At 38.3% G+C, this 26,901-nt stretch overlaps 1 protein-coding gene and 1 non-coding gene across 2 annotated transcripts in view; both read right to left on the minus strand.

The window, feature by feature from the left end:
* Window positions 1-8,492: 8,492 nt before the first annotated feature.
* lman1 (lectin, mannose-binding, 1) overlaps window positions 8,493-26,901 on the minus strand; it is a 66,409-nt gene continuing 48,000 nt past the window's right edge. Inside the window, exons 11-13 of the mRNA XM_043680460.1 lie at window positions 14,011-14,155; window positions 11,554-11,675; window positions 8,493-8,631 (exon numbers count right to left, since the gene is read on the minus strand). Of these exons, the coding sequence (XP_043536395.1) occupies window positions 8,595-8,631; window positions 11,554-11,675; window positions 14,011-14,155 (304 nt within the window). The 3' untranslated portion in view covers window positions 8,493-8,594. The remainder of the gene's footprint in view (window positions 8,632-11,553; window positions 11,676-14,010; window positions 14,156-26,901) is intronic.
* On the minus strand, window positions 16,298-16,369 carry trnat-ugu. Its single transcript has one exon. It is a non-coding gene; the product is annotated as a tRNA-Thr (tRNA).

Genomic DNA, 26,901 nt, shown 5'->3' on the forward strand with positions numbered 1-26,901 from the left:
AATATTTCTATCAGATCTCCAGCTAGAATTCTACGCAGAAAACCTCTTCAATCCACCATAACTGTGATTCCTCATCTCTGGGATCAGTCTTGTAAACCTCTTTTGTGCACCCTCCAATGCATTACCATCCCTCCTAAAGTGCAGGGGCAATACTCCGGTTTAGGATGAAGTAGTGTTGCACACAAATTTAACATCACAAGATAATTCCAGGCAATTAAGAGTGTCAATAGATAGTACAAGTGGGTGAGGTGGAGTGTCAACATGCTGAATAACAAGTCTCTGCAGGTAATCACAAGTGTCAGACAGGGTGAGTAAAGTGTCAACAGCTGATTAGCAAGTGAAGGGATGACCTATAATCTGATTAATTGAGGCAGAGGGATAATTACAAAAGAAATTAAAATTAAGATGGCACTAGATACAAACGAAATGGCTGTAATAACACAATAGGCATAAGTCACATGACGAGGGTCTAACCGAAGACATACTCCAAAACTGCACAAACTAGCCTCTACATAATATGCAGAAATGCCGAGCAAAGGTTGATAGCCAAATTCCATACCCGTGAAGACTGCCTCAATTACGATTTTGGGTTCATGTCACTTATGAGCCAGGCCAGAACCCTTTAAAATATTTTTAAATGGACAGCATAGTCATAGCTCCCTCCTCAAAAAACTGAACCATCAATATACAAAGATTGCTTCATTTTGAAACCCCTTAGCTTTACTGTTAGTATGTTATAATTCATATATATTACATTGACTATAACCCACATAAACATACACTATTACATTCTATTTCAGTCTGTTTACTCCTGCCACTGAGTGCCTCCACTTCTCATCCAAGTCTCAACAATGCATCGGCAATTGTGTTTTCTCCTTCTATCACGTGCAGAATTTAAATTGAATGGTTGTAATAACAAGCTACACCTAAACTGTCTGGAATTTTTGTCCTTAAATTTCTCCAAAAACTTTTAATGGGTTATGATTAGTAAACATGATTGATTGTTTCAGACACATTAGTGGCAACATAAATATTGTAACACCAACACCAAGCTCAAAGTCTCCTTCTCAATTGTTGAATATTTCTGTTGATAAATGTTCAATTTCCTGGATAGACGCACATTAGGTCTTTCTATCCTTTTAGTGTCTCCTTGGTAAGAATACAGTACTGACACTCACATCAGTAGCCACCTCAAATAGCTTTGTGTAATTATGTGTGGATATTACTGGGGCAGTGGTTAATACAGCTTTCAGGCTGTCACATGCATTTTGACAGTCTGCCTTCGACTGAAACTTCGAGCATTTCTTTAGTAATTCATTAAGTGGAGCAGTCACACTGCTAAAATTGGGTACAAATGTCTTATAAAACCCATTAAATTCCAGGAAATCGATGGTATGGGAAACTCCCCAATAACTTTGGTTTTTACACTCTGTGGGACCATCTGTCCATATCCAATAACATAGCCAAGGAAGGTGACTTGGGCTTTGGCAAATTCACTCTTAACCAGGTTTATCACCAAACATGCCTCCTGAAGTCAATCAAATAATTCTGATAAATGCTGCAAACGTTCCTTCCATGTGTGACTAAAGATCACCACATTATCAATTAAAACCACATAGTTGCGTAATCCAGAAATGACTTTATTGTTTAGTCTTTGAAATGTGGCTGGCGCATTTTCATACCAAATGGCATAACTTTAAGTTGATACAGTCCATTTAGTGTTACAAAAGCCAAAGTTGTCTTCATTTTTTCAGATTAAGGTACTTGCCAGTATCCTCTGAGTAAATCCAATTTAGAAATATAAGTAGCTTATCCCACCTATTCTAGAGTCTTCCAAATGTGCAATTGGATATGAATCTGACTTTGCGATAGTCTGCACATAACTATTGATCGAAACCATCTGATTTTGGCACCAATAATAGGTCAGCTCCAGACACTGCAACACAATTCAATTATATCATCTTGGAGCATGTGCTCAACCTCCTTTTGAGCCTGTTCCAAATTTAGAGAGTTAAATCTATAATGATGTTGGAATACCATTTCCAATAGCTGTATCATGCATAATTAGATTAGTACTTTCCAGCTTATTTCCACATATCTCCCTATGCGATAGCAATAATTTTTTCATTTGGTGCATCTCTAATGGAAAAAAGTACAAACTGAATTCCTTTATCCCAATCGTCTGGGAAGTCCTGACTATAAGTCCTTAACGTGGTCATTAATGTTTGATGCCACCTTTCTAGCACTCCCTGCAATTCTGGACGGTACACAGTAGATTTGAATTGTTTTATTCCTAAGCTGTCCATATCATCCTTGAATAATCTTAAAGTTTGACCCTTGATCTGATTGAATCTGTGGATAGTCTGTATCTAGTGAAACATTTGAGAAACTTTTCTCCAACCCTTTTAGCTATGATATTGCATAATGGCCTCTGGAAATCTACTGGATACATCTGTTATTGTTAACAAATACGGATTTTTTTTTGTTTTAGGTAGGGAACCTACACAATCAATTAAGACTCTTGTAAAAGATTCTTCAAATATGGGAATGGATATTAAAGGTGCAGGTTTTATTAGTACCTGTGCGTTTTCCAATTACCTGAGATGTATGATATTCTTGGCCAAAGTCAACTGCATCCTTGTGCAATCTGGGCCAGTCAAGTGTTTTTGTACTTTAGCTTAATACTTTCTTACCCCTAAATGACGTCCTACTGGTAGTTCATGCACTACCTGCAACATCTCCTTTCTATAACTCACTGTTATAAAATTTGATGAACTTCTGCCCATTTCTCATCTGCCTGAATATGTGATGGTCTCCATTTTCTCATTAAGACATCATTTTTAAGATTCTTCTGAGCTTTTTGACAATTGCTTCAGTTCATCTTTCTGCTGTTACTCAGTTAACTTCTGAGCTTAAGATATCCACATTATCCTTGACTTGTTCCAGTCACGTCTCAACCATTTGATCAAACATGCTCTTTGATAATTCTACTTCAACTTTCTTCTCTGTATTCTTTGATTTCTCCTCCTGTTTAAAACTGATGGCAGTGGATTTTAAACCTTAAGATAAGTGTTTTTGAAATTGTTCTTTAAATCAAAACTCCAGAAACCTTATATGCAAACTTAATTTGGTGCAAAATAGACAGCTGGCCACTACTCTCTGAACAATTTCAGTTTACTGACTCCTTCAAGACGAGCCATTTGAGGAACCATAGCAATTTTGGCACTGTAGATAGTAATAGCTAGTTTTTTTCCCCCATAGACTGAAACAAGTGCAGATCAGGTTTTTTTTTTAAAAAAAACTCATCCAATATTGTCTCCATTGAGTGCACTTGAGAGGTTTTGGAGAACATAATTTCAAGTTATTTTTGATGCTAAAGTTTGCAGTTTTTTTTAAAATATAAAGATAACACCAGATGCAGCAAGATATTTAGTCAAGAAAGCCTTTATTAAATTGAGACATTATGTTTCACTATGACATGATACTTTCTTTAAAACATAATTTGTAGCTGGATGGCTAAAATATCACCATCCAAAAGTTTCTGGGAAACTAATGCTTTTTTTTTGCATGTAAGAGATGACAACAAAATCATAATTCTCAGGAAACTTTGTTTGATTCTCAATGTCTAATTCTGGTTATTGTATAATTGTTCTTCCTTTTGAAAATGGTATAGTTCAAAATTAACCTCTGCACAAACAATTCACATGATTGCTTCAGTGATACACTAGGAAAGCATGTTTCTGCATGCATTCTTTGTCCATCACGGTGTTAAAGAAAATAATAATATCAAACTTTTTCTGGTCTTTTCTCATCAGTGCGCACCACAACAAGGGATGACTTACCCATTGAGAAGGGATCCGTACTCGCGCTCTGAATTTCAAGTTTTGTTTATACAAAATAGGCAGCAAATTTGGACAGACGGTCACTACATGGGAATGACAATATTTGCACAGGCCAGAGCACCTCCTGTTTCTTCTGATTCTCCAACACCATTGACCTCAAAAGACCAGATTATTCAAATGCAAGGTTAACTGTCAGAGTGTGTTTCTCATACATTCAAAGGAGGGAAATCCAAATATGTGCACAGCCACTGGGCATTTCACAAGCAATCTGAATAGACAGGTATGGCCTGATCAAGGTTCTGTTCTTGGAATTTTGTCAGCAAAATGGCTGCTCTGCACATATAATTGAAGTAATAATTAGTCCTTCAAAGTTAAATAGGTGAAGCACTCATTATTTGGGGCATGAAATACCAAATAAATAGATCATCCAGTCAATTCCTTAATATCGGATGCACAAGAGCACTGACTTCTACCCAAAAAGTGCTAGTTGCTGTTAAGTTTAGAGTTGATCTTTTTCGGCCACTCCCAAAGATCAAGTGGATTTGGTGTGAGGATTTCATATCTGAAGTTATTAACTCATGTCTGTTTATTGCAGTAGAGTGTCATTAAATTGACGCTGTCCCCAGTCTTATACAATTTCTACCCACAGCCAACCGTATCCGATCTTGGCTGCATATATGGGCAGGGGGTCCGGTACCACAAGCCTTGAATGCTACTTAAAAGCAGCCTGCACAATTTAAAAGATAAATGCATTCTGGATGCAAATAATAGTGGAAGTTCTTTCTTGAAAAGTGAATCTGTGACACTTTGACGAATGGCTGAACATGTGAAGTAGTAAATCTCAAGGGTTTTTTTGAAAAACAATTCAGCAACGGTCTTGAAGCAAATAGACATGGGATAGTATTTTATGGGGCACAAAACATAGTATGTGCAGTGAATTAACTAAACTTTGGTTTCCTGATGGGCAGGTTGTAAAACAAAGCTTTAGTCAGATGTGTACAAGAATTTCACAGCTGCAACAGTTAGCTTCCTGCAGTTGTTCGAGGTCAGTGCTTTTCTTAGTTGAACTCGGCTTGAGAAAGGAGCAGAAAAATGAGGCCAGGATTTGACGAGCACAATTCAGGGGTAATAAGGATGTGTAGATTGGGGTCAGAAAAGCATCGTTAAATGAAATGGAAAGATCCTGACATGTGTGTGGTTGTGGGACAGTGAATTATGAACATTAAAGGAATCAGTTAGACTTTAAACATGGTTCGATCACAAGGTCTTGACTGGCAGAATCCTTACAGGGTTTCAAGTTTACATACAGTACTTTAAGCACCCCTGCTACGTGTTCTCCTGGATCATGTTCTTTACAATGCATAGAGGGTGGGCCAACCAAGCCTGCAAAACCAGCAATGTCCTACAGCATTTGTACAATACTGACACATATGAATATTCATAAAAGAGCAAATGCAAAAAAAAATTATTCCTTCTAAAGATATCTATAACTCCTCTGTAACCCTTTCTTCTGAAGTAAGCTAGTCTCAAGAAATAATGGTGCATACATGAAAAGTGAAACATATGAAATACTCAAATGAAATTTAAATATTGAAAAACATCAATGCTACCTCTGTGCTCCAAAGTCTAATGTTAACAGCAAGAGAGTTGGGCATTAGTGTTGTTGCCATGATAGCCTCCTACTTTGTCTGACAGTTCTTTTATAGCCTGCCTACGCTCGCCTGCTGCATTGTCAGTGGATAGCAGGTTTTGTCAATGACAAGCTATTCCTCCATGCTTCCATAAGTCTGTGTACACCCGTGGAACTTTTCATTTTGGAAGTAGAATCACGAGAGTTGACATCTGACAAGAGCAGAAGCATGCCACAGATAAAATACCACATATTGGGCATCTGTATTGGAGGGAGGTGACCCTCCAGACAAATGTAGAAGGCGCTGGAAGCATATTAACTGCAGAGGCGATTGCCAGGAACATAGGTGCAAGAAGCAGTTTAACAACTTAACTTCATCAGAAAGACTGAATTCACCTTCAAATGTACCTCCAGTGCTCAATTTGCTATGCCTAACACACCTACCGACAATCTCTATTAGCATTCAAACCTTCAATTTATACTAAAGTAGTGTTGCCAGCCTTACACTCAGAACACATACATTGAACCATTGTCAATCTAATTTGTCCTTGCCTTGCTTTGATACTGCAGTTGTAGCTTCAGCAGAAGGCAGACAGCAGTCACAACTGCTTCAGGGAACAGATGATGTCTCATCCACTGGCCCACACAAATTGAGGCAAGAGTGTTACTCTAGAAAAATAACATTCATGGATATGGTCTCCTGGCAAAAGCCTTCCACTGCACTTATTCTCTTGTTTATACTCAATTCTCAGAAGGAGCCAACCTGGCTACATAACCTGAAAAACTGCTTGTTTCAACCCAACATTTTAAATGAATAAATTGTAGTTCAGCACAAGCTAGCTCAATATCTACAGACTATCCAAATTGTATGCAAGAATAAGTTCCAAAGCCGAGTGCAATTGTACTCCCAGTCAAAATAAATAATCTAAACTTACTTGTAGTCCACAATCCTGGATAGGGGATTTCTTCATTCTATTGCATTCAGCTGTGCAAGGTTTAGACACTGTTTTGCCTGGAGTAGCAAGTTCAAAGTGGTAGCAATGGCTTCAAATCAACTTTGCAGATTGATTGACCATTATCTGTCTGCTCTACATGCTGCCAAATAACAAATTTCATTATTCTTGAGAGCTAGGTTGCAAGTTATTGCCAAATTTAATTATAACATTCCTAGTCAGTTTTAAAAAAAAACTATTGCAAATAGTCAGAAGTCCTGTCAGCATTCAAACAGAAACAGCTTGAAACATTGGTATGGTTTTTCAAGCTTCAGGTCCGTAGCAGGAGAATTCTGTTTAACCCACCCATCTTGGGAGAAGGTGTCCGGTAACTTCGAGTCTACATTTAGTGAATGCAAATTGAATTTTGGGCAGTTGACCTGAGTTTAGCTTCAAAGTGCTGAGGAAAATGTTTAAAAGACTCGCCTTAGTGTTGTGGAATCGATGTCTCGGGTACAATGAAAAAATAAGTACGGCCTTGTAGCCCTCAATCTTTATACCCCAACCCCCAAAACCCCTCCATGGAATTGCAATCCAATCATCTCTGCATACTCCTATTAGATTATGATACATTCACCACTGTGCATTGTATAGAAAATGGATCCTACAGAGTCAATATAATATGCAAAAAAAAAGTTTTTCATTCATTGCTTTCCACAATGTTTTAAAAAAACACTCACTACAGGGCAATGGAAATAGCAATCATCTAGGTCCTTTGAAGCACAATAGCAGAAACTGCAAACACTTGAAGTATCTTCATCTTGTGTTAACCAAACCTTTCAATCCAGCTGGGTGTTTCAGCTGAGTAAAGGATGACCATCATCTGCCGTATTTGTTTTATAACAGCAGCATATATAGATATTTGTAGAACACATTCTCAAGATAAATGTTTAAATAGTTTGTTTCACTACAAAATGGTTCTCAAACCTTTACACTTTGAATCAGTCTGTACGATGTGGCAGTGACTATAAAAGCTGAAACAGTAACAAAGTTAAAAGAAATATGTAGTGTAGAGAGAAAAAATGCTCAATAAGGATACTTGTTTTAAGAGACTTAAAGTATAAGACGACATATGGTGAGATCATAAATTAGGGGTTGGAAAATTTTGAGTTAAGAGCTGGAAACAGTGCAATGAATCTCAATTCCAAAATAGTGGAGATAGCGCAGAGGAAGAATTTATAGCATGGCATGTCTTTAGAGAAAACAAGAGGAAAATCCAAAGTAGTACTAACCATATTGACTAGAAATAAGACTGAAATACAGTGATGAGATTACACAAGGAGAAATTTTTCTTATTTTTCATTAAACATCTATTTTCAGCTGCTTTTTCAGTGTTCCATCTAGAAGGAACAGTAAAGCTGTCAGAAATACCACCTTGATGTTCAAATTATTTTTAATTCCAGAATATTTGCTTTCTAAAGCACTGATTCATTGCAAGGAAATCACAGGATACAAAAATATATCTAGCTTCTTAAAGGCCCTTGAAAATGTAGATAATGCAAGATCTTCATTTCAGGTTAAAAGATTAGATGAAGCAAAACTAATTTGTAGAGAAATTTTAAAATTTAAAAAACCTGAGCTTAATTTTCACCTCCACAAAGAAAAACTTTAATAAACGGAAATAAATCTTGATTGAAGAAAAATTAAGGAAAAGAAATTAAACATGATCATTAAATAGGTGGTTGTACAATATGCCAATTGTGAAGCATTTAAAAAACAAGGCACAGAGTGAAGCAATATACATCTACAATCTAGCAATACTTTTTTGGCACCCAAGTATTTTTATCTAGTGCTGTTAATCCATCTGAGCAAGTCCAAACTGAACAGAAATTGACTTAATTATTGCTTTTCTCCCTCAGTGTACATTTTCTCAATGTATGTGTGTTTAATTCTTCTACAGCTTTGTAACAACAATGTTGAATTAGAAAGTAACTGTCAACAGCCTCACTGTTAGCTGCAGAAAAATGAATATGCCCAAATTAATGCTCACAATTCTCACAACGAAATAATATACCACAATAACTTAAGTTTGTTGAAAAATATTTTTTAAAAAAAATTCCATCATTTACAGTTTTTCTTTGTTTGTTTCATACCAGGACACTAACAAAGTAAAAACTAAGAACAATTACATCAAAAGAACTTCTTTGCGGCTGCTTCTTGCTGGCTCCTGAGAGAGAAAAAAAAATGGTTAGTATTTGAAACGTTACTGAACTGGATTTGACAAGTGACGAAAGTATGCTGCTGTTACATGGTGTGGGGGAATAGACTGAAGAATAATATTTCCATTTGTAAAATAGAAATTTACAGATAAAATAGGTTTATCGTTTGTAAATTGGAAAATTAATGGTTCTGTCATCTGTTTAAGTTGAATATTGCACCATGAACAATAGATCCTGTCAAATAATATATATATAAAAGATCATAAAGGTATAAACTAAGATATGACAATTCAAGCAGTTTGTTGTGCCTGTAATCATTTATTGTGGACCATGGCAAATGATAGACCGATCCATATCAATTGATTTCTGAAGACCTCCTCACTAAAGAATTAACAGTTGTAATGTAATCACAAAAAAGGCAACAAATCAGATATTGGCATATTCTAAGAAATTCCTACTATGTAAAACTGTTCTGGAGCCAAATTTGGTTATTAAAATGATTGGTGCTAAAATGAACTATTTTCTATTCCTAAATGTTTTGTAAATAATTATTGATTGATATTTCAAAACTTTTTACACTTGCATCACTCAAATTGTTATCTACACAAATTCATGGCACACACAAAGAATACAATCAGATTGACAAAGGGAAATTGCATTCACAAAACAAGAAACTAAAAGATAAAATTACAAGGGTAGAGAGAGAGATAAAGTTCACATCTTTATAAATAGTAAGAAAGGAAAGTCAAAGAACAGGATAAGGAGCAAGTCTAATGCAGATGAAATAGGGTAGAATATACATTGAATTAATGAGCTTTTCATTAAGCTAATTCCTGTCACAACAGAATATTCTACAAGAAAAAAGTTGGAGATTATAGGATAGATTAAATATCCAAACATCTAGGACATTTGTGATACTTTCTATCTAGTAAGAGTTCTTTTAAAAATGAGGGAATTTGTGATGTTGTGACTCAAGATTTTATGAGCATTCGAATTAAGAGCAGCGATAGGACAAACAGGCAATTGAGCCTACTCTGCCATTTAACAAAGTCATGACTGATCGGATTGTAGCCTCAACTCCATTTTCCTACCTATCCCTTTATCTTTTGACTCCCTTAGTCATCAATAATCTAATTCAGCATCAGAAATTCCAGTCTCTGCTGTTTTCTGGGGAAGAGAATTCCAAAGACTCAGCTCTCAAAGAATTCCTCCTCAAATCTCCATTGTAAATGGAAGACCAATTATTGATAGAACTGTGCTCCCTTAATTCTAGTCCTACCCATCAAGTTCTTTCTGGATTTTACATATTTCAATAAGGTCAGCCCTTCAACAAAGAATTCAGTCAAGTTAACCTTCTCTTCACTGCTTAGAGCTCCATAAACATGGAAGTAACAAGACAGATAACAAGCAGAGTTCCAGTATTCAGAAAGTTGCAAGATTTTAACCTACAGATTTATTGACCTAACAGCTGTGTTGGGGGAAGATGCTGGATGGTATTCTTTATAATAGTTAGGAGCTGCACATGTATTGAATTCTTTGCAGAGGTAAATAATCTTGAGGAACAAGCTAATTCAGTTCACAGTTCAGATTTTCTGTGGATATTTGACAACAGCTATGTAATTTCATTGAATAGATAATTTATCTAGTTGGATCAAAAGCTGGCTAAATAAGAATCTTCAGCAACTACAGCATTTTCAGTTCTAAATCATGTTGACCCATCAGGAAAGTCAGTTCTTGAGTATGATGTGCAATTTGTGGCATTACCTCAAAAGCATATAAATGATGAGAGAATTGAGAGGAAGATGATCAGTGGATAAAGTTATGAATAAAGGCTGTTCAACAGTGAAATATTTTCACTTGAAGCAGAGTCTTCAAAGCAAAAATGACAGAAGATTGAAACAGCTAATATATATGACGACAACTAGAAGATACAACGTAAAATTTGCAATCTCTGAACATCATAAATTGCTGTTTCAAATGATGCTGGGTATGAGAAATTATTGAATAAAAATTTTATTTGACATGAACTTAACACTACCAAAAGATTACGAAAGAAAGACAGCTGTCAGGGCTTGGTGGTTGATTGGAGGAAGTTGTTTGGATTGGGAGAGAATGGAGCTCGGGAGAGAAAGAGGTCAGCCAGCAGTATTATTCCTCTGAATAAGGAGAGTCTGCTCACAGCCACTAATGATTATAAATGTACACAAACTTGTGTTTCTTTTTTGTGGAATGCAGGCATTGCTGGGAGGCCAGAATTTGTTATCCAATCAAATTACCCTTGGACTAAGTGGTTTGCTCGGCCATTTCAAAGCGAAGCCAAGGGTCAACCACACTACTGTGGATCTGAAATCATAGGGAGGCCAGACTAGGTAAGGATGATATTTCTTTCCCCGAAGGATATTAATGAAGCAGATGAGTTTTTAATGATCAAAGTGAGACTAATTTTGAACTCTGGATTTTCTTTACTGAAATTTATATTCCATCAGCAATTCCATGATAGAATCTGAATCCATGTCCCCAGAGTAATAGCTTGGGTCTCCAGAATACTGGTTGAGCAACATTGCCATGAAGCCACCATCTTCCTGCATTGAGCATGAAGCATAACTCAACAGATTAATGGTCTTTTCCACTTTGGACAATACGCTAATATGAATGAGGAGGTGTATACCATCAATAATTTAACAACATTGATGCTAAGCTAATTTTATACATTATAAGATCATGTTCTTCAAAGGAACTGGGGATACTGAACTTCAGTTTTTAGCCAAAACAAATTATTTGTAGTGAATGTAGCACATCTATACACCTATTCATCTTACAACACTTTATCCATCAATATTAACATCTGAAGTTAGGTTAACCATTTAAATTTTGAGAAGGGCTACAAAGTACAAATAATAATCTACATCATTAATAAATATCATACTTACCGATACATGATATAACCAATAAACAACACGGTTTGAACTGCCACAAACATGAAGAAATGAGTTGTGGACAAACATGATGGGAATGGGGGCAATTCTGGGCATTTAGGCTTTTCGACGTTTAGCTGTTAAAGACAATAATCATGTATTAGTCCTGAATGAATGCAGACATTACTTAATATACAGTGGAATCACATGCCCTTAAGGTTGCTTTTTAAAAGCATAAAGCTGCCCGTAGCGACTATATTTTTCTGGCTCATTTTATACACTGACCATGTCTGATAGGGAGACGTTGCTTATGAATTTTGTGTTCTTGCCACTCAATCAAGCCACACAAATTTAAGACAGTTGACGAGGAATTTCTTCCCTCAGTAGTGAATCTGTGATTTTTTTTTCCCCGCAGAGGAGTCATACAGCATCAAACAGATATTTCTGTCCAACTAGTCTATACCGATACTGTTCTCAAACTAAACCATTCCCACTTTCCTGCCTTTGGTCCATATCCCTCTAAACTTTTCCTATTCATGTACTTAGCCAAATGTCTTATGTTGTAACGGCATCCATTACTTCCTCTGGCATATCATTCCACACATGAGCCACGCTGTAAAGAAAAAAGTTGTCCCTTCTATCTTTTCTAAAACTTACTCCTCACACTTTAAAAAAATGCCCCATAATTTTGAACTGCACCACACTATGGAAAAGTGCTTTGCTGTTCACCTTATCTACGCCCCTCATGATTTTATAAATCTTTAAGGTCACCCCTAAACCATCTACTCTGAAATAGTCCCAGCCCTTCCAATCTATTTTTATAACTCAAAAACATTCCATTCCTGTCTACATCCTGGTAAATCTTTTCTTAACCCTCTCCAATTTAATACCTTTCCCACGGCATGGCAACCAGAACTGCACACAGAAGAGGCCTCACCAATGTCCTGTACAACCTCAGCATATCGTCCCAATTCCTATAGTCACAGTCTGAGCAATGAAGACAAGCATGCTAAACGCCTTCTGAATCACCCAGTGTACTTATGATGTGAATTTCAAAGAATTATGTACCTAAACCCCTAAGTGTCTATTCGACATTACCCAAGGCACCACCATTAATTGTATAAATCCTGCCCTTGTTTGTTTTACCAAAATGCAATACCTCGCATTTATCTAAATTAAACTCTATCTGCCATTCCTCAGACCACTGACCCAATTGATCAAGATCTTTGTAATCTTCAATAACTTTCTTTACTGTCCACTGTACCACCAATCTTGGTGCCATCTGAAAACTTCCTAACCATGCCTTCTCATCCAAATCATTAATATAAGTAACAAACAACAGCGGACGCTTTACCAATCCCTGTGGAACAATGCTGGTCGCAGGCCTCCAATCCAAAAAACAACCCTCTACCATCATGCTGTCTCCATCGTCAAGTCAACTTTGTATCCAATTGGCAAGGTCACCCTGAATCCCATGTGATCTAACTTTACTAATTAGTCTACATGTGGAGCTTTGTCAAAGGCTTTACTAAAGTTGTTGAGGCTGGGTTCATTAAGTATATTCAAGGCTGAGTAAGGGAATCAAGCATTATGGGGAAAAGGCAGGAAAGTGGAGTCGAGGATTATTAGATCAGCCATGATCTCATTGAATGACAGTGCAGACTCAATGGGCTACTTCTGCTCTTAAATCTTATGGTTATCATTAACTGTTTCTTTCTCAGCTGATCTGCTGAGTGATTTCACAATTTTCTGTTTTTATTTTAGATTCCTAGCATCTACAAGCATTTTGATCCAATGACCTATGCCTTGATTTGAAGGAAATTATGGAGACTTAGCGTATGCTTTTGCTTGAAGATTTGAAATCATATTGTTAGATGCTTCCTTGCCCAGAAAAACAAGACATCAGCTCATCAAAAAAAATGCAAAAACACATGTCCAAGGTTGCAAATGGACATATAGAAAAGGATGGCAGTGAAATGAGGAAACATTAAGCTTCAAGTTGAATCAAAATCATTCAACTCAAATCTTGATGAAAGACATTTTTCCTAAATTTAGACGCATTATAAAAGTGTGAGGTGATATTTGGTTGGATACCGTATTATGCAAGTAATTTACAATCAAATCAAAACAGCAAGAAAAAGTAAAGCAATTACGTGGCTTCAGCTCATTTAGTGAGAATGGACCAAATGCTCAGCACTGAGTAAGTGAGCAATTTTAAAGAGCTTTGTAGTGTTTAAATTTGCTCCTTCGCAACAATACAAATTGTTTTTACATGCAGTTCTCTCAATTTGGGTTTCTGCACATTACTTCATCATATACATTAATTTATCATCAGAAAAGGTTTCCTTCCTTACTAGTACAAATGGAAAATTTAACTCAAACTGAAGTTCATTTGAGTCATCAAATATTTTACTGCACAATATTAGAATACTACGTTTTTACACAAAGCATTAAATTTACAACAAGACTTACATTTCTCTGTACTAATGCAGCAAGGTCTCTTTTAACAGTATGAAGATTTTCTTTTATTTCATGGAAATGCTGAATTGTTTCATAGCTTCCTGTTGCACCACCTGGAAGCTGAGCTGCTTGGTTCAGGGCATTAGTTACAGAATTCCTATAAACAGTTACAATATATCAGTAAGAACACTTGAAAGATATCTGTTGCATTTAATACTCTGTTCAGAACATATTTTCTGGAGCTTCCAAGGAGTGGCAATTACTTGCAAATTGCTACTCCATTGCTTTTTTTCTTTAAAAAGCACAAGTTTAGTATTTCCCACAAAGTTCCAATCAGGGCTCTTTCAGAAATGCAGAGCTGTACTTCCATTCTGACAGTTCTCAGAGTAAAACTGTTAGGGGAGGGCAAACCAAGCCCCCTTTTCACAGCGGTCTGATGCTGTTGTTACATATGTGAAGACCCACACGGCAACGTTTGTTAGCAGCTGTCAAAGTGAAATATATCAGGTAAGCGAGTGTGCCAGGGTGCAAAGAAGCCAAGTAACCAATAGAGTGTTTCGAGCAGGTCATGGGGGCAGCAGAAATCCTATTGAAGACTCTTTTCATAAAGTTCTCTCACCGCTATCTATGTATTCCACAAGTTTAGTGATCATACACTTGGTTCATTCTTCCAGGTACATTAATCTAAACTATAAATACTTGAAGCCCAAGCACCGATTTGTGGTATTCCAGAATGTCTAATCTGTTCCAGTTATAGAGTCATAGAGATGTACAGTAATGGAAACAGACCCTTCGGTCCAACCAGTCCATGCTCGTCAGATATCCCAACCCAATCTGGCCCCACCTGCTAGCACCTGGCCCATATCCCTCCAAACCCTTCCTATTCATATACCCATCCAAATGCCTCTTAAATGTTGCAATTGTACAGCCTCCACCACTTCCTCTGGAAGCTCATTCCATACACATACCACCTTCTGCGTGAAAAAGTTGCCCCTTACGTCTCTACCCTCTCACCCTGAACGTATGCCCTCTAGTTCTGGACTCCCCGACCCCAGGGAAAAGACTTTGTCTATTTATCCTATCCATGCCTCTCAATTTTGTAAACCTCTATAAAGTCATCCCTCAGCCTCTGATGCTCCAGGGAAAACAGCCCCAGCCTGTTCAGCCTCCCCCTATAGCTTAAATCCTCCATGTTAGAGTGGAGAGAGGTTTTTTTTAATTTGGTTACCCCTTGGATCACAAGCTCTTTGTATATTAACCCTTGATTTCCAGAAGGCATTTGATAAGGTGCTACAAAGTAACACACATCCAAAGATCAACTTTATCCAGTGACAATTTGCAAACCAGGTCCCAAAACACCAGTTCTGTTTCAGATGTTGGCTGAGAATTTAAAACAATACAGAACTTATTGGGAGCCAAAAAGTGAAAAAGAATGCCCTTACGACATAAACAGAAGACACAGCCTCTTTAAAAAACCGGAGTTAACCTTTATTTACACGATAGATCAGCAGTTAGAGTGAACATTCCTTTCTCTTTGTATTCCATATTTTAGTATGCAAGAATAAATATGGACTAGGTCACCAAGAGAATGCTCCTGTTTCTTTGCATCTCTCGCACTCCTCCAAGAAAATAAATAGTATTATTGAATTTCAGTTACAGCAGTACTAGTCTGTATTACAATGAATGCCAGCCTAGATTGTATCTGGAGTGGGGCTTGAATTCTCAGTTCTGACTTGGACAAAAAGCTACCACAAATGCCAAAGTTGACACCTATGTTACAGGTACACAAATTTCATTTATTTTTGCAATTTAAGACTCTTCCTCTCAAACTAAATTTATCAAGGTTCAGCTTATTCGGATTGACCCATCAAACAGATCACTATAGAGCTCATCAATATGTTTAATCAATCTTCTAATCATAGAATCCCTACAGTGTGGAAACAGACCATTAGGTCTAACAAGTCCACACTGGCACTTCAAACAATAACCCACCCAGACCCATTCCCCTACCCCTATTACTCTACATTTCCCCTGATGCACCTAACCTACACATCCCTGAACATTATGAGCAAATTTAGCACAGTCAATTCACCTAACCAGCACATCCTTGAACTATGGGAGGAAACCGGACCACCCGAAGAAAACCCAAGCAGACACAAGGAGAATATGTAAATTCCTCACAGACATTTGCCTGAGGCTGGAATCGAACCCTGGTCCCTGGAGCTGCGAGGCAGCAATGCTAACCACTGAGCCACGATGCCACCCAGAAAAGTGCTCAGTTTGATGCGGCAGATACACAAGTCCCAGTGAGACTCGAACTCACGACCGTTGGTTTACAAAACCAGTGCTCTAACCACTGAGCTACAGAGACATGCAAAGGAAGAAAATGGGCAGCTTCCATCAACCTTCAGAATGGAAAACATTCTCATTCAGTCTGTGTAGAAGTTTTATTTAAATCTTCTTCTCAAAACATGTCCAACTGAGAAGACAATCTTTCAAGATTGCTGAGATATTTGGGAGGGTGATGGAAGACTTGCATTTATGTCTCAACTTTAGAAAATTATACAGCTCAAGTCAACAATAGTTTTAGGACTGAGGGCTGATTCTTTGCCCTCTGAACTGGGCAGTTCAAGAAATTTAACTGTTCCAATGAAAACAAAATAAGCCAAAAGCTGGATACTTCTGAATAAAACAATGAGAATGCTTATAAGAAACATATAGCTATACCAATGTGATGATTCAAATGAGTACACAGTAATTTAGTGAGTATTAGAAAAGAAATACAAAATCATTGCAAAAAGTACAAGTATACAGATTGATTCTTTAAAACACTGGGAGCTTAAAATCCTGCCCATTCACTTTTAAAAGGTAACAGGCACTTTAATTAATTAGACCATTAAAAAGAAAAACGCATCAAGTCTAAGCATTTTTTATTCTTAATGGAAGTAAGCGATTTTAACAAATAAAAGCCATGGAGTGACTGGAACAACAAAGAAACATTCCACAAAGTAGATTAAAATGAAGGCTAGAGGCATTTTTATCGGGCCTTTAATCCCAGTCTGTTAGCATAATACACAATCATGAATTTGATCTTCAAACCATTCCTCAGTAATCTGTCTGAAACCATACATTTCATTCAAATTGGGTCCTCATAATTCCTTATTCATGTTGTAAAACAGCATTAGTAGAGCAAAGAGGAAAAAAATCTTCTGTAAAGTAGCAATTGTGTCAGTACAGGAATGGATTTCACTTTACATCTCTAAAGAATTCAGTCATTTCACACTTAGTTATTTTTAAATGTTTACAGCTGCAAAAAAAAAGAATATATCTGTAAAAGGTGTAAAATATTTGAACTTAAACCAATGAAGAACTTACTGGGTGCTAAAAATAGAACCAGATATTGTGTTTATAAAAAACCTTGGTAAATCTTTATTTACAAAGTTAGAATGAATATTCCTTTCTCTTTGCATTTCATATTTTAGTATGCAAGAACAAACACTATGTATCATAGCTAATGGATGGTTTCAATATTTCATGGATATCTCAGGTTGTCCGCAAGAAGGTTGTGAACCACCTTCTTGAATGTAGTTGAATGACTCAATACGTTATTTCAATGTGCAGTTAAGAGTTAACCACATTGGAGTCCTATATAGGCCACATTGTTAAGTGAACCAGACAGTCTTTGTTCTGCAAACCTAAAACCTTTATTTCATCACCGTGGGCGGCACGGTAGCACAGTGGTTAGCACTGCTGCCTCACAGCGCTAGAGACCCGGGTTCAATTCCCCCCTCAGGCGACTGACTGTGTGGAGTTTGCACGTTCTCCCCGTGTCTGCGTGGGTTTCCTCCGGGTACTCCGGTTTCCTCCCACAGTCCAAAGATGTTTTCATGTTGCAGTTGTATCAGACTCTGGTGCGGCCGCATCTGGAATATTGTGTGCAGTTTTGGTCGCCATATTATAGGGAGGATGTGGAGGCACTGGAACGGGTGCAGAGGAGGTTTACCAGGATGTTGCCTGGTATGGTAGAAAGATCGTATGTGGAAAGGCTGAGGCACTTGGGGTTGTTTTCATTGGAGAAAAGAAGGTTTAGGGGTGACTTGATAGAGGTGTACAAGATGATTAGGGGTTTAGATAGGGTCGACAGTGAGAATCTTTTTCCACGTATGGAGTCAGCTATTACAAGGGGGCATAGCTTTAAATTAAGGGGGGGTAGGTATAGGACAGATGTTAGGGGTAGGTTCTTTACTCAGCGAGTCGTGAGTTCATGGAATGCCCTGCCAGTAGCAGTGGTGGACTCTCCCTCATTATGGGCATTTAAGCGGGCATTGGATAGGCATAAGGAGGATAGTGGGCTAGTGTAGGTTAGGTGGGCTTGGATCGGCGCAACATCGAGGGCCGAAGGGCCTGTACTGCGCTGTATTCTTCTATGTTCTATGTGCAGGTCAGGTGAATTGACCATGCTAAATTGCCCGTAGTGTTAGGTAAGGGGTAAATGTAGGGATATGGGTGGGTTGCGCTTCGGTGAGGCGGTGTGGACTTGTTGGGCCGAAGGGCCTGTTTCCACACTAAGTAATCTAATCTAAATCATTACTAGTTCTAGACTTATTCCAGATTTAATTAACTAAATTCCTCAACTGTTGTAGCAGAATTGGAAAGCTTGGATCCGGATACCCAATCTAGTAATTTAATCACTGTTTGCATCATTGATTACCTGCATACTATCTATTGGCAACAATTCTCATTGCAAAATCCAGTGTATTCACTCCTGACTTTACGGTCTTAAAAATAATTGATCCATTTTGGACATTTTCCAAATTCGAATGAAAGCAGTGGTCAGACAAAATTTGATACATTCAATGGACTTCACCTTTAGAGGCATAAGTAATAAATTAAGGAGTTAAGAGTCCAAACATTGGTGAAGAAACTAAGGTCTGGCAGCATCTGTGGAGAGAGTAACAATGTTAATGTTTCTAATCAAGTATGACCGATTTTTGGAAGTTCTGTCAAGTTCCACTCCAAGCCATTCACCATCCAGACTTGGAAGTATATTGCAGTTTGTTTACTGGTACTGGGACAAAATCTGGGAAACAGTAACAGTACTGTGGATGTCAACATATCCATATGACTGTAGCACCTACTGCAGGACAATTATGAAAAGGCAATGAATGCTAGTGCAGCCAGCAACACCCACATCCTATGAATAATTTCAAAAGTGTTCCTAAAAATATTTCAAAACACACATCAAAATTCCAGAATCTTATGTTCAGTGTTAGTGGAACAAAGGAACAAGAGTAAGCTATTCAACTTGCCATTCAATTAGAGCATAACTGAAGTGCATATTTGTTCCACCTTTCTGTCTTGGCTCAAAAATAAGATGGCAGTGTGGTGATAATGTCAGTGGACTATTGCCTGGAGTCCCACACCAATGTTCTGGGAATATAGATTCACAAATGGTGAAATTAAAATTCAATTGATTAATAACTTGGGAATTGAAAACTAGTCTCAGTAATGGTGATTGTAAAATTACCATTGATCACTACTAGCGAAGCTGATGCGTAATATTTACAGAAGGAAATCTGCTATCTGGCTGATGTATGACTGCAGACCCACAGTAGCAAGATCAATCCTTAAGTGTCCTCGGAAATAGCTGAATATCTGTTCACAAAAAGATACAAGTAAGGAACAGGACTATACCATTCAGCCCCTCAAGCCTGCTCTGCTATTTAATAAGATCAGAGCTGTTTTGATAATGATATCAAATCCACATTCCCACCTATCGTGATAACTTTTCACTCCCTTGATTACCAAGGATCTAGCGACCTCTGCCTAAAAAATGTGCCTCCACTGTCTTTTCAGGAAGATAGCTCCAAAGACTCAACATTTTGGAGATAAATATTTCACCTAATCTGTTTAAAAAGGGCACATCGTTATGTTTAAACAATGACCTTCTAGTTCTAGATTCTCCCAGAAGGAGGAACATCCTCTCCACATTTACCGTCAAGACCTTCTCAGTTTTATATGTTTGAGTCAAGTCACCTCTTGCTTTCTAAATTTCAACAGATGTAAAACTAGCCTCGCCTCATAAGGACGGCCAACAATTCCAAGTTTTAGTCTGGTAAACCTTCTCTGAACTGTCAACATATTTGATTCCTTTCTTAAACAAGGTGACAAACACATACTGTACTCGAATGTTGTCTCATCAGTGCCCTGTATAATTGAAGAATCACCTCCTTAATGTTGTATTCAATTCCTCTCACAATAAAGAATTCAGAAAGAAAAAGAAATTGCCACAGAAACTCAGCAGTCTGGCAGCATCTGTGGACAGAAACAGAATTAACATTGAATCCAGTGATGCTTCTTCAGAGGTGATGCAGTTAAGAAATGGTGGTATTAATGACAGGAGATGGCAATTGGTGGGACAGAAAAAACAGGGAGAGTGCACAAGAGAGAGCAAAATACCAGTAAGTGGACAGGTGAAGACAAAGAAAGAGAGGGGAAAAAAAATCTAGGCAGAGAAAGGGACTTAATAGAAAGCTGAGGAAGAGAAGTCAGGTGATAGTGGGGACCAAGTAGTTGCGAATCATAGAATCCCTACAGTGTGGAAGCAGACCCTCCGAAGAGCATTCCACCCAGACCCAACCCCACCCCTGTAACCCTTCATTTTCCAGGGCTAACTCACGTAGCCAGCATATCTCTGGACAATACAGGCAATTTAGCATGGCCAATCCATCTAACATTCACATCTTTGGACTGTGGGAGGAAACCGAAACATCTGGAAGAAACTGAAACATCTGGAAGAAACCCACACAGAGACACAGCGAGAATGTCTGTGTGGAGTTTGCACAGTTGCTAGAGGGTGGAATTGAACCAGGGTCCCTGGCTCTATGAGGCAGCAGTGCTAACCACCTAGCTACTGGGTCGCCCATCCCGTGCAAATGGGTTCTTGTCTCCCATTTCCACATTTATAGTTGTTTCTTATAAAGAAGGCTGATGCACAATTCCTGTTCAATTCATCCATGATAGTCTCATATTCCACGATTAACTCTCTAGATTCTATTTCTATAAAACTCACTTTACACTTCAAAATTTATAGAAATACTTACTGTTTTTGCTTTTCCAGCTACCATTCTCTAACCCAAATTTTTTTTCCTGACTTCAGCTGATGAAGGAGCAGCACTCCGAAAGCTTGTGATTTTAAATAAGCCTGTTGGACTATAATCTGGTGTTGTGATTTCTGATTAATTTTTAACTTTCTGACATGTCACCTGTTTTTGCACAATTTTATGTTTTCTTTACCCTTACTTACATTAAAAATCTGATACATCCAATCACCCTCAAACCAAATGCAAAAAATAACACAAGGATCACTGCCAGCTGGGGGTGCCTTCACTCTGACAAAGTGGTAGGACAGCTTTCAAATAATGATGAGTCAGAAAACAGGAAGGAGATAGAGGGCTTGGTGATTTGGTGCAATGGTAACAACCTCCCTGTCAATGTCTGCAAAACTAAAGAACTGATCACTGTCTTCAGAAAGAAAGGAGGAGACCAAGCCCCCAGCTACATCAACAGTGCAGAGGTTGAGAAGGTTGAGTGTGTCAAGTTCCCAGGAGTGACGATAACTGACAACTTGTCCTCGACGCCCATGTAGATGCAATGGTCAGGAAGGCACAGCGCCTTTTCTTTTTCAGGCGGTTCAGGAAATTTGGCATGTCCATAAGGACGCTCACCAGCTTCTACAGATGTGATCTTGCTTAGCACATGGTGTAACCTGTATGCCTTACTTCGTCCAAGTTGCTTTTCACCCCATGATCTGCATGTCCTTGCTTACTATGATCTGCCTGTACTGCTAGCAAACAAAAAACTTTTCTTTAGGTACGTGTGACAACAAAAAAAAAAATCAATCTTAAAGTATCCAGACTCTTTGCACAATACCAGGATCAATCTAGCTACTCTCTAATTCTATCTAGAACATGCTGTTCTAAGAAACTATTCCAAGTATCTAAAATCTATCAAATCTCAATTTAGAATTTGTACAAAACAAAAGCCACAGCTACTTTGGGTGAAGTATTTTAAAAAGATACACAACAATGAGCAAAATCCTCTCAATTGCCAGGGCTGCTATATCTGGTTACACTTAGATTAGATTAGATTACTTACAGTGTGGAAACAGGCCCTTCGGCCCAACAAGTCCACACCGCCCCGCCGAAGCGCAACCCACCCATACCCCTGCATTTACCCCTTACCTAACACTACGGGCAATTTAGCATGGCCAATTCACCTGATCTGCACATCTTTGGACTGTGGGAGGAAACCGGAGCACCCGGAGGAAACCCACGCAGGCACGGGGAGAACGTGCAAACTCCACACAGCCATCGCCTGAGGCGGGAATTGAACCCGGGTCTCTGGCGCTGTGAGGCAGCAGTGCTAATCACTGTGCCACCGTGCCGCCCAAGCTAATTCCAGATGTCCCCAGACAAGCAACATCCTCCTCCATCTCCCTTCTCAAAACTCTTAAGAATTTTGTATGCTTCAAAGAAATCATTTCTCATTTTTTCTGACCTCGAGGGAATATACACTAGTCTATTCAACTCAGGTTCACAGTTCTCTGAAAGTGGAGTCACAGGTATACAGGGCAATGGAGGCGGCTTTTGGCATACTGACCTTCATCAGTCAGGGCATTGAGTACAGAAATTGGGGAATTATGTTGCAGTTCTACAGGACGGTGGTGAGACTGCAATTGGAATATTGTGTTCACGTTTGGTCACCTTGTTATAGGAAAGATGTTATTAAACCAGAAAGCGTGCAGAAGAAATCCTCAAGGATGTTGCCTGCCACTTCAACACAACAGAGTTTCCTGGTCAACATTTGTGTCCAGGGCCTGCCGCAATACTCCAGCAAGGTGCAGTACAAGTTGGAAGATCAGTGCCTTATTTTATGCTGGGGAATCCTGCAGCCTTCAGGACTCAATAATGAGGACAATAATTTTGAGAAACTGACCACCTTCTTCTATGTACTTTATCTTCCACATGCCACATATGAAGCCCTAAACCTCTCTTGGGCAATAAAGTTTAATTTAGTAGTAACACAGATGACAATTCTCCTAATCCTTCTGATAGAGATCACTGCTTAACAAGAGTTGATGTTGCCTTCAAAATTACAACTTGTTCTATTTTTTTTTGCTGTTCTTATTAAAATGATTTAATAAACCTCATGTATTCAACAAGCAAATCCACTAGAAACTAAACGAAGTTTGCTCCCTTAAGACTTAAAATTTGTAGCTGCAATTGTTGCTCATGTTTTATCAGAGATTTCTTTAATCCATTAAGTTTTGTGATCAGACATGCCATATCTACAACGCACACTAATATACAATAAAAGATGGGAATAAGATAAGATAGTAATCACGAGGAAATCTAATCTGATTTCTTTAAATAAAAGTCAAGATTATTAAAATCAAAGTCTGTCGAATGAACAAGTAATAAGGTTGCTGATTTGTCTAATCTATAATTTTTCAGACGATCGTCACTGCTCAGCTGTCCCAATAATTCAACATTTAATGCACTGTAAAAACACAGGATTCTGTGAGGACAAATATAAGCTACCCATCATTTAGAAATAACTTCAATCTACCTACTTATAAAAGCAAATTCTCCCCATTTTGAAAAAATACATGTTTTTAAATCACAAGAGCCAACACTTTGAGCTGCACAAACAATTAACTATTTTACAACAGTTGCATATTTTCTCCAAAATGTTTTAACAGGTTGGCAAACAGTAGAGAAATGTTCCACACAAGAGAGAATTGGGAATACTCTGCTGAAACAGTCAATTTTTAAATTTTAAGAGCGGTGTCTCTACCTTGAATCACAAACTCCAAAATACCAAATAAAACCAAAATTCTTTTCACTTTACTCATTTTGCATTCACAAATTTAAGGACAATCTTCAATAAAACAGAATGGATATCTTTATCAAAAACACTAACTTTAAATAAGTACATAGCCCCAGATGTCTCCAAATCTTTGAACACTGCAATTGTTTTATTTTTGAAAACGTACAAACATTTTCACAAGGAATATCTGTGGGAATAGAAAAATAAGAACCAATGCTGAAGAAACCTGACTACTTAGGCTGTTGCTTTTTAATCAGCAATAGTTCTGTCACAGTACAAATTGTCTGTAATAACAAATCACACCTCACTGAACAGTATTAGATGTTACATGTTGCAATTGTACTTGATACTGATAAATGATTCAAAGGACAAGTGACTTTCAACGCACTATGATCATAGAAAACGAGTATTTTCTAGTTGTTACAGCCATTTACTTACATAAAGGATGACTAATGAATCATGACAGAAATGTAGTGAAGTCAAAGGTTATCAGGGTAGGCAGGAACGTGGATTTCAGATCACAATTAGACCAGCCACAATCTTACTAATTGGTTGAATAGGCTCAAGGGGCTGAGCTGTTTAGTTCTGATCCTGATTCACATATTAGTTGGTATGTAACCACAAATTATTCAAGGGATGGGAGCATAGAAATAACGTTACTAGACTAGACAGATGCGGACTAGACTCATGCTCCAGCAACACCAGTTTAAATTCTATCATGGTAGCTGAGGAATTTCAATTCAATTAATAAAACCTGTAATTGAAAGGCCGTTCTCAGTAATGATTAGATTATTCCAATGAATATTAGATTAGATTACTTAGTGTGGAAATATACCCTTCGGCCCAACAAGTCCACACGTCCGAAGAGCAACCCACCCAGACCCATTCCCCTCCATTTACCCCTTCACCTAACACTACGGGCAATTTATCTTGGCCAATTCACCTAACCTGCACATTTTTGAACTGTGGGAGGAAATCCACGCAGACACGGAGAGAATGTGCAAACTCCACACAGACAGTCGCCTGAGGCGGGAATTGAACCCGGGTCTCTGGCACTGTGAGGCAGCAGTGCTAACCACTGAGCCACCGTGCCACCCATAATGAGGACCAGGAATAAAAAAATACAGTTTTGGTAATGTCCATGAGGGAAAGAAATATGCCATCATTCCCCAGACTGGCTCACATGCAACTCTAGAAGTACAGCAATATAGTTCTCTGAATGCTCTCCAGCAAGCACTCAGTCTAAGAGCAATTGGGAATGAGCATCAAAATGCTGACCTTGTAAACAACACCAATGTCCAAAAGAAATAATAAAAAAGCTCCTTGCTAAAATCAACTGGATTGGGAGTTCTCCCAAACATTGCAAATAAGTAGCATTTGTATAGCATCTTTCACAACTTTAGGATACCCTGAAGAGCAGCTCTTAAGTTGCAGAGATAGTGTCCCTACCTCTGAACCAAGAGGCTTAGGTTTAAATCTCACCTGCTCTAGAGAGATGCAGTAACATTGCTGACAGGTTGAAAGGAAAATATCTATCCCAAAGTGGCTCAGTGTTATGTCAATAACTATATTTCAAAGTATCTGGAGGAAACACCATGATATTCCTTTAATTAGTATAGCATACCAAGCAGCAATTTAGATAAATGTGAGGTGCTGCGTTTTGAGAAAGCAAATCTTAGCAGGACTTATACACTTATATGGTAAGGTCCTTGGGAGTGTTGCTGAACAAAGAGACCTTGGAGTGCAGGTTTCTAGCTCTTTGAAAGTGGAGTTGCAGGTAGATAGGATAGTGAAGGCGGCGTTTGGTATGCTTTCCTTTATTGATCAAAGTAATGAGTACAGGAGTTGGGAGGTCATGTTGCGGCTGTACAGGACATTGATTAGGCTACTGTTGGAATATTGCGTGCAATTCTGGTCTCCTTCTTTTCGGAAAGATGTTGTGAAACTTGAAAGGGTTCAGAAAAGATTTACAAGGATGTTGCCAGGATTGGAGGATTTGAGCTATAGGGAGAGGCTGAACAGACTGGGGCTGTTTTCCCTGGAGCATCGGAGGCTGAGGGGTGATCTTATAGAGGTTTATAAAATCATGAGGGGCATGAATAGAATAAATAGACAAAGTCTTTTCCCTGGGGTGGGAGAGACCGGAACTAGAGGGCATAGGTTTAGGGTGAGAGGGAAAAGATATAAAAGAGGCCAAAGAGGCAACTTTATCACTCATGGAGTGAGCTGCTAGAGGAAGTGATGGAGGCTAGTACAATTGTAACATTTAAAAGGCATCTGGATGGGTATATGAATAGGAAGGGTTTGGAGGGATATGGGCCGGGTGCTGGCATGTGGGACTAGATTGGATTGGGATATCTGGTCAACATAGACGAGTTGGACCGAAGGGTTTGTTTCCATGCTGTACATCCCTATGATTCCATGAGCATGTTGGGCCTTCATACCGATATGTTTCAATCTGTTTAAGGAAATGCAATTTCTGTATTTGAATTTAAACTTTGTAACAACGTTGTTCAAGTTTACAATTGTGGATGATTCAACCTGCCTCGTCTGGTGAACCCAGCATTGTAGATGCATCAGCCAATTTGATTCACTCCAAGTGATATCAAGAAATGGCTGAAGGATTTGGATATTGCACAGGCTATGAGACCTGACAATACAACCAAAAACTTCTTCTCTGGAGCCAGCTCTTAGCCAAGCTTTTCCAATCCATCTACAACAATAATATAGACATTGCAATATGGAAAGTTGCCCAAGTACGCCCTGTCCACATGACAGGATAAATCCAAAGCGGTCAATTACTGCCTGATGTACCCTCTAATAAAACATTTATAGAAGGTTTTACAGAGATATCATGTAACTTGCTGAATAGCAACCTGCACAGTGTCACTTAGTTTGAGTTCTGCCATGCAGTTTCTGACCTGATTCGTTTCTGACCAATGTTGTAAATGGCTGACCTCATGAGGTGAGGTGTAGCAGACTATGCAAATACATAGCAGAAGCTGGATAACA

Source organism: Chiloscyllium plagiosum, chromosome 1 (assembly GCF_004010195.1).
Source record: "Chiloscyllium plagiosum isolate BGI_BamShark_2017 chromosome 1, ASM401019v2, whole genome shotgun sequence".
NCBI classification, from domain to species: domain Eukaryota; kingdom Metazoa; phylum Chordata; class Chondrichthyes; order Orectolobiformes; family Hemiscylliidae; genus Chiloscyllium; species Chiloscyllium plagiosum.